This window comes from Cydia splendana, chromosome 1 (genome assembly GCF_910591565.1).
Source record: "Cydia splendana chromosome 1, ilCydSple1.2, whole genome shotgun sequence".
Classification (NCBI taxonomy): Eukaryota; Metazoa; Arthropoda; class Insecta; order Lepidoptera; family Tortricidae; genus Cydia; species Cydia splendana.
The window spans coordinates 33,717,943-33,736,331 of NC_085960.1; the positions used below are offsets into that span (position 1 = coordinate 33,717,943).

Sequence of the window (18,389 nt, forward strand, 5' to 3'; positions counted from 1 at the left end):
ATGTACAGGCACCTGCAATAATATGTTACTCTTTGAAGGCCGCAAAAATATTTGACACGCTTTTATGGCACTACAAATAAGATCGTGTCAGATATTTTTGCGACCTTCGTTCTGTAACATATTATTGCAGGTGACTGTACATTCAAACTGTCGCCAGCTCACGAGCTCACGTTACAACATTGCTTACAGTTCCAGCGAAACGCGAGCGACGTACAGCAAAACATCGGCCAGTGTCAACTTCAAGCCAGAAAGTGAAAGAAAACCCGCATCCATACTGCCCGCCATTTGTCTCGCGTTCGGCCCGCAATTCTTGTTCGGAACAACGTTGAAATTAGCCAATGATCTGTTGATGTTCGTGTCCCCACAGTTGCTCAAGTGAGTATTTTATTTAAAGTATTGTAAAAAACTTTTTACAAAAAAAAGAAAACCGACTTCAAAAAGGATGAAATATAATATTATCCTTTTTTAAGTCTATGCGTTACCAACTGATATGTTTGAAGTCGGTGCCAAGCCGAATTTTGAAGCATACCATGATTTTGGTGCGTTTCGATAAGGATGTACCTACGTTGGATTGCCTTACACGACGACAATGAACGTACTTTCTGTAGGTACAGTCGACGTTAAAAATATGTTTACACTTTTCGACTCTTATTACAAAGGAGTAAGGTCATCATCATCATCATATCAGCCAGAGGACGTCCACTGCTGGACATAGGGCTCCCCCAAAGAGTGCCACAATGACCGGTCTTGCGCCGCCCTCATCCAGGAAAGGAGTAAGGTGCAAAAGTGTAAACATATCATTGACAACGACTGTACCTAAGACCACACCTCAGAACACACGATCAATCCTTCTTGGCGCAGTCCGTACTATGTTTGTCGGCACATTAGTGTAAATCTAATGCATTTTTTTGCCGTCGTATTTTTTAAAGAGCATATTTTTACTAATGCTCGAACAGTCTATAGCACGCAAGTGTGGGATTGGGACTGAGTTATTTCCCGTTCCTTATCCAGAGGACTAGGTACATTTCAAAATATAAAACTATTCAAGGATGTTACCTTCTTGCCAAATTTCACCTAAAGCGGTTCAGTTGTTTAGCCATGAAAAGGCGACCAAGAGGCAGACAGAATTACTTACACATTTATAATAGTTATTAGTACAGTTCTAATGGGATTTATAGCCATAAAGCTGATTATTTTTGACTGGTATTGTTATTACATGGCTTGGCACCGACTTCAAACATATCAGTTGGTAACGCATAGATTTAAAAAAGGATAATATTATAATATTAAAAAGTTTTTATTTTTCCATTTTTAGTTTTAACGCATTGTTAAGAGCTTCTACTTTAATAAATATTAAATATGTAATCAGGAAATTTCTGTAGTTCGTCTGGGAAATTATAATTCCTGTCACTACACTAAATCCATCCTCCGCCCCCCCACTGATCCCTCCCCCAATCCCTCCCTCCCTCAACCCCCCGATCACTCAACCTCACAGCGCATCAACCCCTGATCCAGGAACCCCTCGACCCTGAACCAGCAACCCTTCAACCGCCTTTCCCCGACCCCTTAATCCCTGACCCCTTAACTCCTAACCCTGTACCCGTACCATGAGTCACTGACAGTTTCAAAACTTACATTATACGGTAACGTCTACGTAATTTACTTTCTATACATCTCTTTCGCACTAATATGCGAGTACGAGCGAAATGCATAGAAAGTAAGTAACGTTCTCGATAGCGTTTATGTGTGCCAAACTGGTGGTAGCCACACTAACCCCCGGTCAGTAGCCTTACCAGCTTACCACGAGTTTGACATTGATATATTCACTAGCGTGTGTGTAACTTACTTTCTATGCATCTCGCTCGTAGTGGCATATTAGTGCGAGCGAGATGCATAAAAAGTAAGTTACGAAGACGTCAGCGAAAATGTCAATGTCAAACTCGTGGTAAGGCTACTGATCGGGGGTAGTGACAAACTCATGGTAAGGCTACAGTTGCACTACATCCAATTGGTGGTTTTCGGAAGCAAATGCTCGGGTTACTTTAGAAAACACCGAAAATACTTTACACGTGCCTTTAAAAATTGATTATCAACGGCTTGTAAGATTTACTCTTTCACATAGAAAGTACCTACATACAGTACAAAAAAAGTAAGGGCTGATTTAGACGGCGCGCGAACTCGCATGCGATTTTAGTTACATTGCGGACTGTTGGTTACGTCCAATTCAATCGACCGATCAAAACCCGCAATGGTATGAAACTCGCATGCGAGTTCTCGCATCGTCTAAATCAGCTCTAAATCTATAATTTGACACGTAAGAAAAGTATTATTAAACTGTTTTGTTTGTTTTCAGATACCTAATAGCCTTCATAGGAGATAAAGACACACCAGTATGGAAAGGCTACCTCTACGCGGTCGCCCTACTCTTATGCGCCTCCATACAAACCATGCTCCTCGCGCACTACTTCACGAGAATGTACCTTGTGGGCATGAGAATAAGGACTGCCCTCACTAGCGCCATCTATAGGAAGTCGCTGAGAATGTCCAATGCGGCCAGGAAGGAGTCTACCGTGGGAGAGATTGTCAATTTGATGTCGGTGGACGCGCAAAGGTAAGATACAACATATTTCACGGACTATAAATTATCCTCCTGACCTAAGGACCAGTTCTTCAGTCTGATGAAATTTAAACCATATATGTGACGTTATCTATGAAAAGGGACCTGATTGTCGAAGGCGCTTACGCCATTATTAACGACGCTCCGATATAAATTCAATGCCGCGCGACGCTGGGAGGCGTAAGCGCCATCGACAATAAGGTCCCTTTTCATAGATAATGCCCCATATTGAATTGGAACAAGTGCATTTCTTTTGTATTGTTAAATTTTCAAACAAATAAAAATCAACTCTATTCCTTGCACTATAGGTTCAAATTTCAGAGGCAAATTTTGGGTTTTTCATTTCTATGGCTGGGCCTTAGGAGGTTATAGGCTTACAAAAAATCGGTTTCACGTATTTTTAGTTAACCGCGTTGCGCGACATGTTTCGCCCTTTTTTGTTATATTCACACTTGCATGGACGTTGCAAGAGTAAAAGAGATAGTCGGTCACTTTGATTTGTAGATAGTGTGATAGTAAAAATATAACTTGATGAAAATTGTTCAAGGCCGTCGACATTGACAACTTGGTGTCTATGGAAGCGCGGGGAAGATAAGATAATCTCGATAGCTATTAAAGTTAGACCAAGATAAGTCTGCAACGATTTTGACAGCATACGCAGTGCAAGTGTTATTTATACGTCATAATTTCATAGAAGTTTGAGGAGCGAGGAAATGCTGCCAGTATCTTTGGCACTATGCCCCAAGGGCCCTCTTTAGATATAGATATTTAGTTTTTTAATTAGTTTTAGTTTTGTAGGTAGTTTTAATTTTAGGTTACTTTTTATTGTAAGTTTGTTATATATACACGGTGGTCAAAAAATAAGTGCATTCCCGTTGCCAGGGAGGTTTTGGGATTATACTGAGCAACTTTTACTATGGGACCAACCCCGAAATTGCGAAAAAAAAATTTACCCTCCCACAGAAAATGGACCAGCCAAAATGTATAAACAGCCAAATTTTTTTTTTCGTAGTTTCGGGTTTGGTCCCATAGTAAAAGTTACTCAGTATAATCCCAAAACTTCCCTGGCAACGGGAATGCACTTAGTTTTTGGCCACCCTGTATATATATTGATATTTTTATTCACGGCTGTCTTAGAAAACAATATTTAATTAAGAAAGAGTGTTTCTTTGGTATCGGAATTCGAACAAAAACTGTAAAACAACCATAAGTAAAGATAATATGAGTATTACTCAAACTAAACAAGCAGTTCCGTGAACCAACGTCCTTGAAATAATTATCCGAACGCAACGTAAAAAACGTAGACATGTATCCAAACATACGATGATGGCTTAGACACGTGAAAGATAAAGACCGCTAACTTCTATAACAGTTATGTCATTCTAAATCTAAAATAAAGAGTTAATATCCTATTTTTAGCGTCCAATTATTTTTATGTTTGTACGTTTATAGGGTTCCGTACCCAAAGGGTAAAAACGGGACCCTATTACTAAGACTTCACTCCGTCTGTCTGTCACCAGGCCGTATCTCATGAACCGTAATAGCTAGTTGAAATTACAGTTAAAATTTTCACAGATGACTTTCTGCTGCCGCTATAACAACAAATAAAACAACAGAATAAAATAAATATTTAAATGGGGGTCCCATACAACAAACGTGATTATTTGCCGTTTTTGCGTAATGGTACGGAACCCTTCGTGCGTGAGTCCGACTCGCACTTGGCCGGTTTTTATATCCTTTTCTGTTATGTTGTGGCGTTAAATAAATGTATCGTCTTTCCTACTTTTTAATAAATAGTGAATTTTTTGGGTATACAAACTACACCTTTTTTCCACGCCCTGTGCTTTGTCATCGTTTTAAGTTCCCTAACCAAACACTCCGCCCATATATAATCAAGTCACATCTACCTCGATTTTGTGAGTGTAGGTGATTTTGTAAATTAATGTTTTCGCGTTTTTCGGGTTGGCCTCATAGTAAGTAATAATGGTTCAGTATGTTCACCATTCAAAGTATTGTCAGACATAACAACATTATCCTGTTGTGATTACCAAAAATGTGTTGAATAAAAATGGTAAATTTATAAAAATACATGGACTCCTGTCAACAGACTCCGTTTTATGAGTTTAGAAGCGCGCGAGTGATCGCAACACATGGTGCTCTTGTAAATAATAAATAAATACATATTATAAGACAATTTTACACAGATCGATAGTCTCACAGTAAGCTCAAAAAGGTTTGTGATGTGAGTATTAGATGACGATATAATATAATTAATATACAGGGTGGAAAGGCACGACGATCCTTCCCGGAAGTATTAGGTCGTTTAAGTGATACAGAGACTATTGGTAATGGTAAGAATCGTTAATTGAGTAAAAAATAAAAATTGCAAAAATACTACTTTTTAACTGTGGTGATAACCCTATAGCATGTGCACATGACGGCTAGATTAAGGATCTCCGTCGGGAAAGCTCGGGACTTTACACTTTTTTCCGATCGTTGACAGTATCGCAATGATGTATGAATGACGCATAAATGTCAAATAAATCAAATGCATGCAAAAATATTACAAACAATTTTATTACTTTCTTAGATAATTACTTTTTTCCAATATTTAATACTATCTTCTTTTCACATACGGTGTTCAAATGTACCTCCGTGTATTACAACGCCGCCGCAGCCCGTACCCGAGTATGTCGATGCACATGCGATATAGTGTATGCTCTTCGTCATTTATCCTCCGCAGAAAGCACCAATTAGCCTTTGTCTCATTTCGTCCGCAGTTTCACATTCCGTTTGGTTTGGTACACCATATCTTTTACACAGCCCCACAAATTTAAATAGCCACGAGCATCTAACATTTTTATTTGAAGAATATGACATTCAATAAGTATAGTTCAATGAAAATTTAATTTCAAACATCAGACGTCTTGTCTATTTCCTACCACGCAAGAAGGTTTGTTAGTTTGGTATTGAAGAAGTATTTATTCTTGATTTATTCTTAGTATTTCATTTTTGCAAGTTCATTTGGTGCAACTAACACAACCTACATGTAATTTTTTATTATTTTAAATAGTTTCCAATTATTCGAAAATAATTTTGTGAAACGTGTTAAGAAACTAAAACCTTTTTATCAGTTAAGGAAACCAGAGATATTTATAAGACGATTGCGTACTTTTGAGTGGTTGTCAATGTCACCATTTGAACTGTCGTTGTAAACAATGTTGTGGTTAGTATTATTAATATTAAGGAATAACATAACTATTTCATTCAAGTATTGAACAAGTGGAACCACTAAGAAAGCGAAAATCCTGCAATGATTCTTACCGTGCTGTAAGCAGACCTAAAAATGGTTAGATGGCAACAAATTAGCATAATTTCCTGTCGAATACTGATTGTTTACAAGTAAGTTCATTGACCCTGTCACCTGTTAGGGTTAGAACAAAGTAGTTTTTTGCGTGGATGTTTAAAAGGTCATAATTTAGAAACGGTTGCCCATATTAACATAGTTTCTATGGAGAAAATATAGAGCTTAGGCTAAACTATCTCCCATTTCCGGAAAGGATCGTCGTGCCTTTCCACCCTGTATAATAATGTATAGTTATATATAAATCCTTATATAACTACACAGAAAACATCCATAACTCAGACTAACTTTGTAATAACACACCTCATACACGATAAAAGCATGACCATTGTATCCCTGCAAATCGTAAACATAGAGTCAACTTAAATAAGCTGTTGCTCATGAATTCAAAAGGAATATGCACGCCAATCTGTGTTGACCGCGAGCCGTACATGCTCCGTCTAATAGCTAGTGATCTGTATACTTCACCATAATAACTGTTTGTGTGTTATTACTTGGTCGCTGTGGCAACTCGTTTTAGAATTTCACACACATTATGAATATAGTAGGCCGTCACCTAGTCATTGGACGATTAAGTGACATAATGGCCGGAACATGACGATATGTGTTAAGTCCCTTTCATAAATAGAACTCGTTTTGTTGTGCAATAGCACTTTTAAGTTATTATTATTAATAACGAAAGGCTAGCTTGTCAATGTGTCACCTTTAGCACTTAAATCTTCGGTGGACTTTGGTCGCAGGTTTTGACCGTGCCCTCGTACTTAGAGATGTGGCTACATGTGTGATCCTGTAATTGGCTTTCCATGTCTTATTAATTTGGGATACTCTGTATAGATAGCTGTTGGATCTCCAAAATATAAATAAATAAATAAATAAAAGTATGCAGCGATTTTGATAGCACACGCTATCAAAGACTTTTCTTGGTCTGACTCTACCAATGTTTTACTTGGAATTTATTGGGTATTATAGAATGAATATGGAGGAAAACCAAGGCAAAGGTGGATGGACTCTGTGTAAGATGACATGAAAAGAAAGGTAAATAACAAGATAATAAATGACTGAGAGGTATGGAGGAAAAAAACGTGCTGCGCCGACCCCAAAAGAAAGGGAAAAAGGGAAGCGAATTATTCCATAATTAATCATTCGGTCCATTCGCCTCTTCAAATTTTGATTAATTTAGCCCAGTCACGTTATGCAATTGATAAGTTCGCTTATCAAACTATTGAGATAAGAAAATTACTTGTAAATAAATGACAGTGATTGATAAGCGGCGAATCGCGTAATGTCAATAAGTAGCCGAAGTAACTAATAATATAATGTATTGTACCGACTGTTCGTGCTTACGAATAAATCTATTCTATTCTATTCTATAGTAGCAAATAATGCAATACTCAAAACAACTAACTAACTGTACATCTGACAACTACAGTTCGCATACAGCGAACAATTAAATCGGATTGGTATACTTTCCTTTGTTTTAGTTCAAGATAAATAGAGTTAGATGTTTGACGTTTAATATAACATTTGCACTGCGTGGGCTATCAAAATCGCTGCAGACTTTTCTTGGTCTAACTCTAATAATACTCGTACGACGTGTAGAATTTTCTCTGTCTAACATAACCGATAAGTAATTAATATAATCAGGCGTTGCTTTCCTAATCCGCGAAATACTAACGTGCTAGTCAATTCAATAAGTGCTAACCTGTTATACTTACTTGCGTATTTTTGCATGCAATCAATGTTAATCCCCTCCCACTGGAAAAATAAATACACCACCAAAAGCAACGTTTGGAGGTATACGGTACCTAAATTCAAACTCACCAAACTCGAATCATTACACAGTCTCGGTTACGTCCAAGAATCTCGGGTTATTTTGGCCGAGACCCGAGACTCGATTTATGTCCGAGACCGAGATTCAGATCTCTGAATTTATTGCATGCGATATGGGCGTGCCTAATGCCGATACCAAATTTATCATGAACATGACAATTTTCTTCCTTTACAGATTCCTAGAACTGACAGCATACCTTAACATGATCTGGTCAGCGCCGCTCCAGATCGCCCTAGCGCTCTACTTCCTATGGGGAATCCTGGGGCCGTCGGTGCTCGCGGGGCTGGCGGTGATGATCGTGCTGATCCCGGTCAACGGCGTCATCGCCAACAGAGTCAAGAGTCTGCAGATCAAGCAGATGAAATACAAGGACGAGAGGGTGAAGCTCATGAACGAGGTGCTCAACGGGATCAAGGTATGTTAACTCTTTTACATACAGTACAGTCACCCAGTGGCGTAGCTAGGCGTGGGCGAAGTGGGCCGTCGCCCACGGCCTCGCGCCCCAAGAGGGGCCTCGCGCGAGGCCCTTTCGAGCACAGTGAAAGAAAAGGGCCTCGCAGATGTGATTTCGCCCACGGCTAGATTAATTCACGCTACGCCACTGCAGCCACCTGCAATAATATGTTACAAACGAAACCCGCAAAAATATCTGACACGATCTTATTTGTAGACCCATAAGAGCATATCACATATTTTTGCGGCCTTCGAAGAGTAACATATTATTGCAGGTGACAGTACCGGCCAATTAGTGTAGTAAACGAAGCAAGTTGTTGTATGGAGACCCATGCATTAATTCCTCAGTCGATGAAATTTTGCTTGGTTATTGTATAGTATGAGCCGAAACTAACATTATAAATATCCAAAAAAAAACCGGCCAAGTGCGAGTCTGACTCGCGTTTCTAGGGTTCCGTACATAATTCCGACTCACGCTTGACTGCACATTTCTAATAGGTTTTCCTGTCATCTATAGGTAAAGAACTATTTTGTGTATTTTTTTCAAAATTTTAGACCCAGTAGTTTCGGAGATACAGGGGGAATGGTCATTTTTTGGCTATTTGTATTTTCTTAAATAACTTCGAAACTATGTATTTTTAAATTATACAAAAAATATGTCCATCTTTGGGTTACTAATTTACATATGTGTACCAAATTTCAACTTAATTGGTCCAGTAGTTTCCGAGAAAATAGGCTGTGACAAACAGACAGACAGACCCACGAGTGATCCTATAAGGGTTCTTTTTTTTCGTTTTGAGGTACGGAACCCTAAAAACACTCCTAAGTTAGGTATTTATACGTAAACATACAAAGCTGTTTATTTATTTAACCGAGTAATTCCTCCGTCCGAAATTTTTTTACCAAATAAGTTATTGGTATTTCTGCTGGGATTTTTTTTATTGTTATGTCATATATTGTTGCAATACGTTACATGAATATTTCCGGTGGAGACGAAAGTTTGAACGGAGCATTTTTCTGTAAAAAGATATTAACGATTTAAGACTTTAGGTATTTACTTAAATACTATTACTATTATTCTTTGGATATTTATACAATACTTTTTATTTTTTGATACTTTATCATACTGTAAAGTTTTTTCTGGCTGAGGAATTACTGCGGGGTCCACTACCTTTATTTACTACATTAAATAACGTATTACCTCACTAATTTAGGTAGTCTAGTAGTAGTCCTTTGTGCGAAAATTTGACTCATGTAATTATTTTTTCATAGAGGCTTTTTTTATTTCTCTCGCAAATATTGGCTTATCGTTGATAACACGCTATAATATTGACCCACTGCTCAAAGATGCTCCTAATGAGCTCTGTATGTCTATTTTAGGTCTGAGGCTCCGCTATCTTGTTGCGTTTTTATCATTGTAAGATAAGTAGGAACATTTTAGTTCTGGAACTATTTTCTCTACGTTTAGCTATAGCCATAATGTTCGATATCAAGCTTCTTTCAGTATGACCACCATATACTGAAAAAAGACCCTTTTTTGCTCTGGAAGGCAAACCCTAAATGCCACCCCAAATGCGTCTTTTGAGCATCAGCGTCTAGTCAGCGCTATGGAAAATGGCGTCGCTGCGCGGTTGCGCCAACGTTGCGTCGAGCAGCAGCCATAGAGTTGACTACACGCCGACGCTCGGGAGACGCTAGTGAGGGGTGGCTCTTAATGCCACCCCACACTAGCTTCTTTTGAGCATCAGCGTCTAGTCAGCGCTATGGAAAACGGCGTCGCTGCGCAGTTGCGCCAACGTTGCGTCGAGCAGCAGCCACAGAGTTGACTGGACGCCGACGCTCTGGAGACGCTATAGTGTGGGGTGGCCCTAAAACCGCATAATACATTAGTACTATCAGCCATGAATTTGATTATGCTATCTGCATTTACGTCATAGTACTTATGAGTAAAGTAATCATAACTTACCTCGTTGGAGAGTCAATGGAACAGTTAAATTTTTTTCACGCCACTGTTCGGAAATGTGGCAATAGATGGTCTAAAACCAAGCTGCAAAGTAGGCAATAGCTGTAGCACCTGAACCACCACTACTACAATGTTTCATTGTTATCATCATCTGTCATTGGTGACGGTTCGCTACAGCAATGAGTATCATTTAAAACATAAAAATCAATAAAAGGTCATTTTTGGCGCAACTTTTTCCTTAAAAATAAAATAAGGTTATTTATAGGACCAATTTCTTCTATGAAAAAAAAAAGAAATGTCAAAACCATTCAGTTCATTTTTTTTAACAATTATCCATTCAGTTCACGCTTAAGGCGTTTTTTACTTTTGTAGCTGTTTGTGGTTTTTTAGCAAAAACGCTTCTAAGTTTAGAGTCGGTTTGAAGCAAATAAGAGAAAAACGTCTCTTAAAAGTGATAAAAACAGTAAAAAAAGGCGGGATTTGAAAATACTTACTGAATTGGATAGTGTAAATTGTGTTTGACTAAAAAATACAAGAAACGCGTATATCTACGCTCGCTATAAAAATGAGTTCTTCTAGTGAAGAAAATGATATTCTTACACTGACGCCTACCGAAATTCAAGAGACAGCACAGGCAGTGGCTAGTAATTTGCTACCTGAGAAATCGCGGGCAAGAACTTATAGTTATGCAAATGTTTTCTTATTTCCTCGCAGTAGTCGTGAAAAGCACTATGTAATGCCTCGGCCGGAAACGCTAAAGATGGACTCGTATTATTTGAGGGCCTCCACTAACGTGTCGGCCCTCAAACGACTCGTCCATCTTCTCCATCCTCTCCTACAATGTACTATAGTCTTTACAGGGTGTATTGTATGATATTTACAAGGTGGATAAAAAAAACTGTTAATTTCAATAAACTCAAAATATACTTTATTCATGTAGGCAATACATTATATGTATAATATTAAACTTAACTACTAATCTTAACGTAAAATGATTTTTTGAGTTAAGGAGTCTTTTATTAGATATTCATAAATTTTTAATTTATACATACATAGGTCATATAATTAAGTGATTTCTGTAGACTGCCCACTTATTTATTACCTATATGAGACATTGACCACCCTTTTTCAATGTCTGCCTGGTACCCAAGCCTTATTGACTTACTGTTGGGCTTTATAGTTTATACGTCGATCTGTGAAAATTGTCCTATTTATTGAACAATAATGGGGGCGACCCTTACTAAGATAGCGGGATATCAGCACACACAAATAAATCAAAATGTCTTCTTTTCAGGTTTTAAAAATGTACGCGTGGGAGCTCAGCTTTCAGGACCAAATTCTTAAGATAAGAAACAAAGAGATGCATGTGCTCAAACAGACGGCGTACTTGAATTCGGCGACGTCGTTCATATGGTCTTGCGCTCCTTTCCTGGTGAGTCATTACGTATATTCGGCCTTTAATATTTCCCACCTGATTTTGAACTATATTTCAACGTGATAGGGTTGAATTTTGCATAATTTCTGGCGCAGTAATGCCTAGTTTAGAAGAGTTTGGGCGTCCACTAGCTGGCGCGGTTGCACGGAGCGGGTGAGCGGGACAAATGAGAAATAGTTTGAGCGTTGCTAACTGGCGCAGACGCGTGCGACGGATTTTACCTTCAATGGCACCCGCGTGCGGGCGCCCGCTCCGTGCACCCGCCCACGCTAGCGGACGACCTTTTATGACAGCAGGCTCAGACACTAGAAAAAAAATCTGAATATTGCTTCTGAGTAATTCTTGACATATTGGAATATCTTGTCTTGTCTATATTACCCATTGCAATATCAGTAAATGTTATTATTTCGTCATCGTTATCAACATGTTATGTCAATAAACAATCTGTATTGGTGTTTAATAATACTGATAAACATTATCTCTTGCCAATTTACACATGTTTATCGTTCATTAATCATTACAATCAGATTATACTATTATACATTTTCACAGATTTATAATGTATTGTGACATCGTGTTTGATAGTAATCTTCGAGTAAGTCGATTTTTGAAAGAAAGGACCTTAGTGTACCTTATAAAAAGGTGCTCAAGCATCTTATTTTCTTTTATTTATTTATCAGTCATTGTCATTACAAGTTAACTAGAATTACGTGAATTTAACCGATACTTGTTTTTTTGTTTGTTAGGATAATCTGTATTTATTTTTCAGGTATCGTAATTTGTTTCGAAAATACCGGTATTCTAAATAAACCGGTAATCTTTATTGATTCGTCTGTTACCGTAAAATAAGAATACCGGTTAACCGGTATTTTTGGACCAGTTACTAAAATGAAATTCGCACATAAATATGTTGTTGTTATTTACTAGGTATATAGACCAAATGACACAATTCAATTCATCAATACTATGTAGTACCATGCCGTTTCACAGGTTTATGTAATTTATCATTTATTTTGAATGCCAAATGAATAAAGAAATAAACATACACTGCCAACTACAAACTGTATATGTTAGTTATCATATAATCTATCTACACAAAGTAACACATAAACAAATGTTTCTGTTCAAGGTGACCTTCCTCACTTTCTTTACGTATGTGATTAGCGACCCCACACACAACCTGACGGCAGAAAAGATATTCGTCTCGATGTCCCTATTTTTCATGATCCACCTGCCGTTAGGGCTGCTGCCCCTCATCGTGGTCTCAGTCATCGAGGTGACCTTGAACCCTGTACCACTAGCAGCACGCGACCGGCGGCTATGGTTCTTGTATACATAAACTAACAATCCATGCAATGCCATTGTAATCGGATGGTGAGAGTGGCTGGCTCTTTCTGTAATACTTCTTGAATGGACGGGCATAGACAAATTAATGCTGAGCTGTGTAAATGAAAGATATTGTATCTGCTTTGAGATAGAGCTGTACGACCGTGAACATTATGCGTTAACTAAGTTTTAAAGCACTAACGTTTGGCATTCCAGTAGTATCTTAACTAGAGTTAGACCAAGAAAAGTGTGCAGTGATTTTGATAGCCCACGCAGTGCAACTGTTGTTTATAGGTCATAATTTCATAGAAGTTTGACGTTTAAAATAACACTTGCACTGCGTGGGCTATCAAAATCGCTGCAGACTTTTCTTGGTCTAGCTCTACCCATATTTTTCGCACAGTATTAATCAGAGAGGGTCGGGTAGTATATCTCTCGGGCGAGATACTGTCGCGCCGCTCGTGTGCTAGGCCTAAAGTTTATTTAAATGTTGTTAATCGCCATGTACTTTAATTGTCAAATTGGTGGATACAATATTTTGGTTTACTTTAATGCGTCATAGTGTGCATTTGTCTATAGATGGAAACAGCTCTACAAATCGTGGTTAAAAAAAAGTAAGCTCGCGGTCGGCTTACAGTCCAGCCATGTAACTTACCTATGTAGGTCCTAAAGTATGAAGCGACGGATTTTTATACATACTATTTCATCAAAAGGGCCACTTGCACAATTCACTAACCCGGCGTTAACCGGTTAAACCTAAAGTTATGATGGTTACCAGTACAATTTGTCACTGGGTTAACGGTTTAACCGGTTAACCCCGGGTTAGTGGGATGCTGCATGTGGCGCTAAGTAAACTTCTACATTATATTCTGTCGGCATCAAATATATAGTGACGGCCAAAGCGACTAAATATATCGTAACACATCCTTGTTTCTATGGTAATAATTTATATTTTTATTTTGACAAATTAATACAATCGGTAAAAAAGACAATTTTAAGGCATATGAATTTTAATTTCCCGATAAGTACTGAATAAAACATAATTAATTAATAATTATGTATTGCAAGTATTGCAACTTAGGTAATTAAAAAAGACCAAACTAAAAGAATATGTATTTTTCGAAAAATAGAGAAGTCTGATTAAGAAAATCCCTAATTTCATACTTTATGACCTTATTCCTAACCGGTTTCGTAAAATGGTGTCGTAGGTATCCCTGATGTCGTTCGGGTGCTATGTACTGGTAAATGACACCGAGGTGCTGGACTCTAAGAAGGCTTTCGTAGCGCTGTCTCTTTTCAACATCCTACGTTTCCCACTATCTATGCTGCCTAACGTTATATCCAATATCGTACAAGTAAGTTATATATTATTACATTTATGTGTTGTTTTATAAATTAGGATAGGCAAGGCTCGGATACCGGTAAAATTTTCAGACCTTTATTTTAATTTCGATTTCGTTCCAAAAAACAATATTTTTCAAGCGGTTTTGGAAGAGTTTTATATAGTGTTTTTTATAAACCGGTATTGAACGATTAAAAGTGGGTATAAACTATGAAAGCCATTTGAAACAGGCTGCAAAGCTTTTATTTTACCCACCCACTCCCCCCTACTTTTCAAACAAACCGGTAAATTTTGGTGCAGATTTTATCCTCTAGCTAGTATCCCACGGTTCTAGTACTAGTACAAACTACTTCCAATAAAATTTGAACCATTATTAAATGGAACAGAGTTGCTTTTTTTTGTTTCGGTCTATTTCAAAACGAAACAAATTCAACTCTGTTTTCTAATACAATTCAAATTCAAATTTGTCTGCCAATTTTTCTTGTATGGTGGGATTGGTGGGCCGCTAGGCTAGAGGATAAAGTTCTTAAAACGTTCGCGTTCTCAAGAAAAGTTCGAGGTGAAACTGAAATAAACCGGTATTAACCGGTATATTTCAAACCGGTTCCGAGCCTTGGTAATTGATCTTATCGTCATATTTTGGGTCAAATTTGGAATTATAGTAAGTAAACATTACTTACTTTAATGGGAACTCTTAGTTATTTTCTATATTTATGTATAAGACGATACGATCAAGGGGTGTTTTTAGTGTGAATGACCCAAAAGAGCATGTAGTTAGATTTTATTTAATAAATTATTTAGGAATGAGTTAGTAGGTACAGTTTAAGAAGGAGGATTCTACTGAAGATAGTAAGGGTCATAGTTTAGTTTAGCTGAATAATATAACCATCAATGATTTAATTACATATTTCGTCTTTATTTATTTTTGTTAGAACAAAGAAAAAAATGTTAGTTTGGTTTTTTGACACCTTTACAATCCTAAACGAGGAATTTGAACGCATTACGTAACATTAGATTCGTCTTTGTTTTGAGGTGACGTTGGTCATCAGTTTATGAAATCAGGCTGCATTCATTTTACAATTAACTGATTTTAATAGGGAAATTAATTAAGGTCCATTGAGCTCACTTCGATAGCGGGGTTATTTTGAAAATGGCAAATATATATAGAACAGAGGTACTTCATACTTTATCACCACTTACCCCACTGCAATGCTTTACCAAGGCATCTTGTTTGCTGTTGCTATAGTGGAAAGTGCGCCTAGTGTAGTGGATATTTGCCATTTTCAAAATTACCCCGCTTTCAAAGTTAGCCCAATGCACCTTGAATGCGGTTGTGGTACACATCAGGAATCACACGGCTACCGTACTCATCATCTTCAGAAATCATCCTTCTTCAGCTGTACCCAGAGTATATCACTACTAAATAATACCATATTTTTCGTGACTAACACGGCTTTTGGCTTTTAACATTGGCTACTACACTTTTAAGGGGCCCACGGATTACCAGTTCGCCGGACGATATCAGCCTGTCAGTTGTTCGGAGCTGTCAAATTTTGCGTTTAACTGACAGGTCGATATCGTCCGGCGAACTGGTAATCAGTGGGCCCCTTTAGTACAAACATGGATTTTGCCCTACAAAACTATTAAATACTTACTAGATACAGTCGCCATCGGAGAAAGGTAATCACAAATATTGGAACAAAGCCTGTATTCTCAAGATTAATGTGCATGTTCAGATATTTTTGAGCACCTTAGCCGCTCCGATAAATCTGATGGCGACTGTACCTATGTGTAATTCTGCAGGTACTTTAAGTAGGTACTATTCCTAACCTTAACCAATGAGAATTTTCCTATTCAAAATATCCTTTCAAAACATGGGTTCATGCCACGCCGCAACATACTTTGAATACAATTAAGTTTAGTGATGTTGTCGACAGATCTGTAAATGTTCTTGGGCCATTTTTTAAAGTAATATTTGAATAATGTATATCCATGTTTGTATTTAAATAATGGTTTTATGTCCACTACTTACATTAAAACTAAAGTGTAGAGGCGCATCTTGTTCTCGAAAAATAGTTTAATGCTTTTTGCATGAGCTTGTGTTGTGTCGAATTAAATAGAACACCCTCAGCAATAAATATTAATTAAACATTAATGTTTTAGACTTCAGTGGGTATAAAGAGGTTGAACAAGTTCATGAACTGTGATGAGTTAGACATGAATTCCGTTGAACACGATCCTAAAGAACGTAAGTTGCATTTTCTGTATTTATTTATACATTTTTAGTTAAATTCAGAACGTAAACGTATAGGCACTTATAATCCAACTGATTGAACCTAGTTAAAATATGGAGTACCTATTTATGATTTTATGATAAATAATAGATGCTGGCTTAATTTGACGTCCGCGTTACAATTACTTTTTTTATACATGTACAGTCACACGGGATTGATATGTCATTTAGGGTTCTTGCTAAATTGGAAATTCTATAGCGTAAGTATTGCACAACCAATTTAGCTACGGTTCTGAATGGCGCAACAATCGCGGAGCGTGATGGTACAAACTGATAAATCCTATGGAGCAAGCAATAGGGTATAGGTACACTTTTGAAGATGAGATTTTTTCCAGTAGGTAATTGAGCCTTAGAAAATTTGTATCTACCCTATCATTATTTATGAACTCATTTTTGGAGCAAACCAACGAACACTGCGACAACAACATGAATATATTTACAATTTCAGCGAACCCCTTGGTAATGGAAAACGGGAACTTCTCCTGGGGTGACAAGGACGCAGAACTCACCCTAAAGAACATCAACCTGAGAGTGCCGAAGGGTCACTTAGTGGCCGTGGTTGGAGCTGTGGGGTCAGGCAAGAGCTCCCTGCTGTCGGCGTTCTTGGGAGAGATGAATAAGATCTCTGGACGGGTTAATACTAATGGTATGTGATACTACTCTTAGAACATCAACCTGACAGTGCTGAAGGGTCACTTAGTGGCCGTAGTCGGTGCCGTGGGGTCAGGCAAGAGCTCCCTGCTCCCTGCTGTCGGCGTTCTTGGGAGAGATGAATAAGATCTCTGGACGGGTTAACACTAATCGTAACTTTCGTCTACTATTCCGTCATTGAATTTATACAGTTACAGATGTCTTAGTTTGTAAGATATTTTTACAGTATTAGATTGATTGACTTAGTCATAAAATGAATCGGGTTGCGTCGTAGATAACTTTGAAAAATGACGAGTTACACTAAAGTTCCTATCAAAATAGAGACTGTTTCCGAAATGTCTGTGTAACAGCCTTCTTTAGCGTCGTATATCCACAGTGGATATTATATCCAGCAATCTCTTCAAAATCCACCCACAAATTGCAGTCAGCGTCATATAGTAGGTAGCATCCAAAGTATTCAAATAGTTCGGTACACCATGTAATATGCATACGCTGACTGTATGATCACTCGTCACGTTCAGTTGAACGTTCAGTCAGCAAAACTACTTGCCTAGCACCCCTGCATACAAATACGTGTAACTAATAATCACATTACATCCTACAGGTAGCATAGCATACGTCCCGCAACAAGCCTGGATCCAAAACGCAACGCTCCAAGACAACATTTTATTCGGCAAGCCACTAGCACAGCAAAAGTACAGCGACGTGATCGGCATGTGCGCGCTCAAGCCAGATTTCGATATGCTCCCCGGCGGTGACCAGACCGAGATCGGCGAGAAGGGTGAGTGTCACGGCGTTATAGGGTGTTCCGCAAGACACTAGCACAGCAAAAGTACATCGACGTCATCGGCATGGGCGCGCTCAAGCCGGACTTCGACATGCTCCCCGGCGGCGACCAGACCGAGATCGGCGAGAAGGGTGAGTGTCACGGCGTTATAGGGTGTTCGGCAAGCCACTAGCACAGCAAAAGTACAGCGACGTCATCGGCATGTGCGCGCTCAAACCGGACTTTGACATGCTCCCCGGCGGCGACCAGACCGAGATCGGCGAGAAGGGTGAGTAATATGAAGCAAAAGACTTTTTTAACCCCCACGCTAAAAGGAGGGGAATTAAA

General features: G+C 38.4%; 1 protein-coding gene across 3 annotated transcripts in view; it reads left to right on the forward strand.

The window, feature by feature from the left end:
* The window catches only part of LOC134793922 (multidrug resistance-associated protein 1), a 67,639-nt gene that overhangs the window by 30,561 nt on the left and 18,689 nt on the right, over window positions 1-18,389 (forward strand). For 2 of the 3 annotated variants that reach the window (XM_063765648.1, XM_063765639.1), the window contains exons 5-12: window positions 190-375; window positions 2,354-2,611; window positions 7,987-8,227; window positions 11,523-11,660; window positions 14,198-14,344; window positions 16,495-16,579; window positions 17,073-17,270; window positions 17,880-18,056. In XM_063765648.1, coding sequence (XP_063621718.1) covers window positions 190-375; window positions 2,354-2,611; window positions 7,987-8,227; window positions 11,523-11,660; window positions 14,198-14,344; window positions 16,495-16,579; window positions 17,073-17,270; window positions 17,880-18,056 — 1,430 coding nt within the window. Of the gene's footprint in view, window positions 1-189; window positions 376-2,353; window positions 2,612-7,986; window positions 8,228-11,522; window positions 11,661-12,792; window positions 12,940-14,197; window positions 14,345-16,494; window positions 16,580-17,072; window positions 17,271-17,879; window positions 18,057-18,389 lie in introns of all 3 variants that reach the window. The other variant, XM_063765644.1, reaches the window with a different exon arrangement.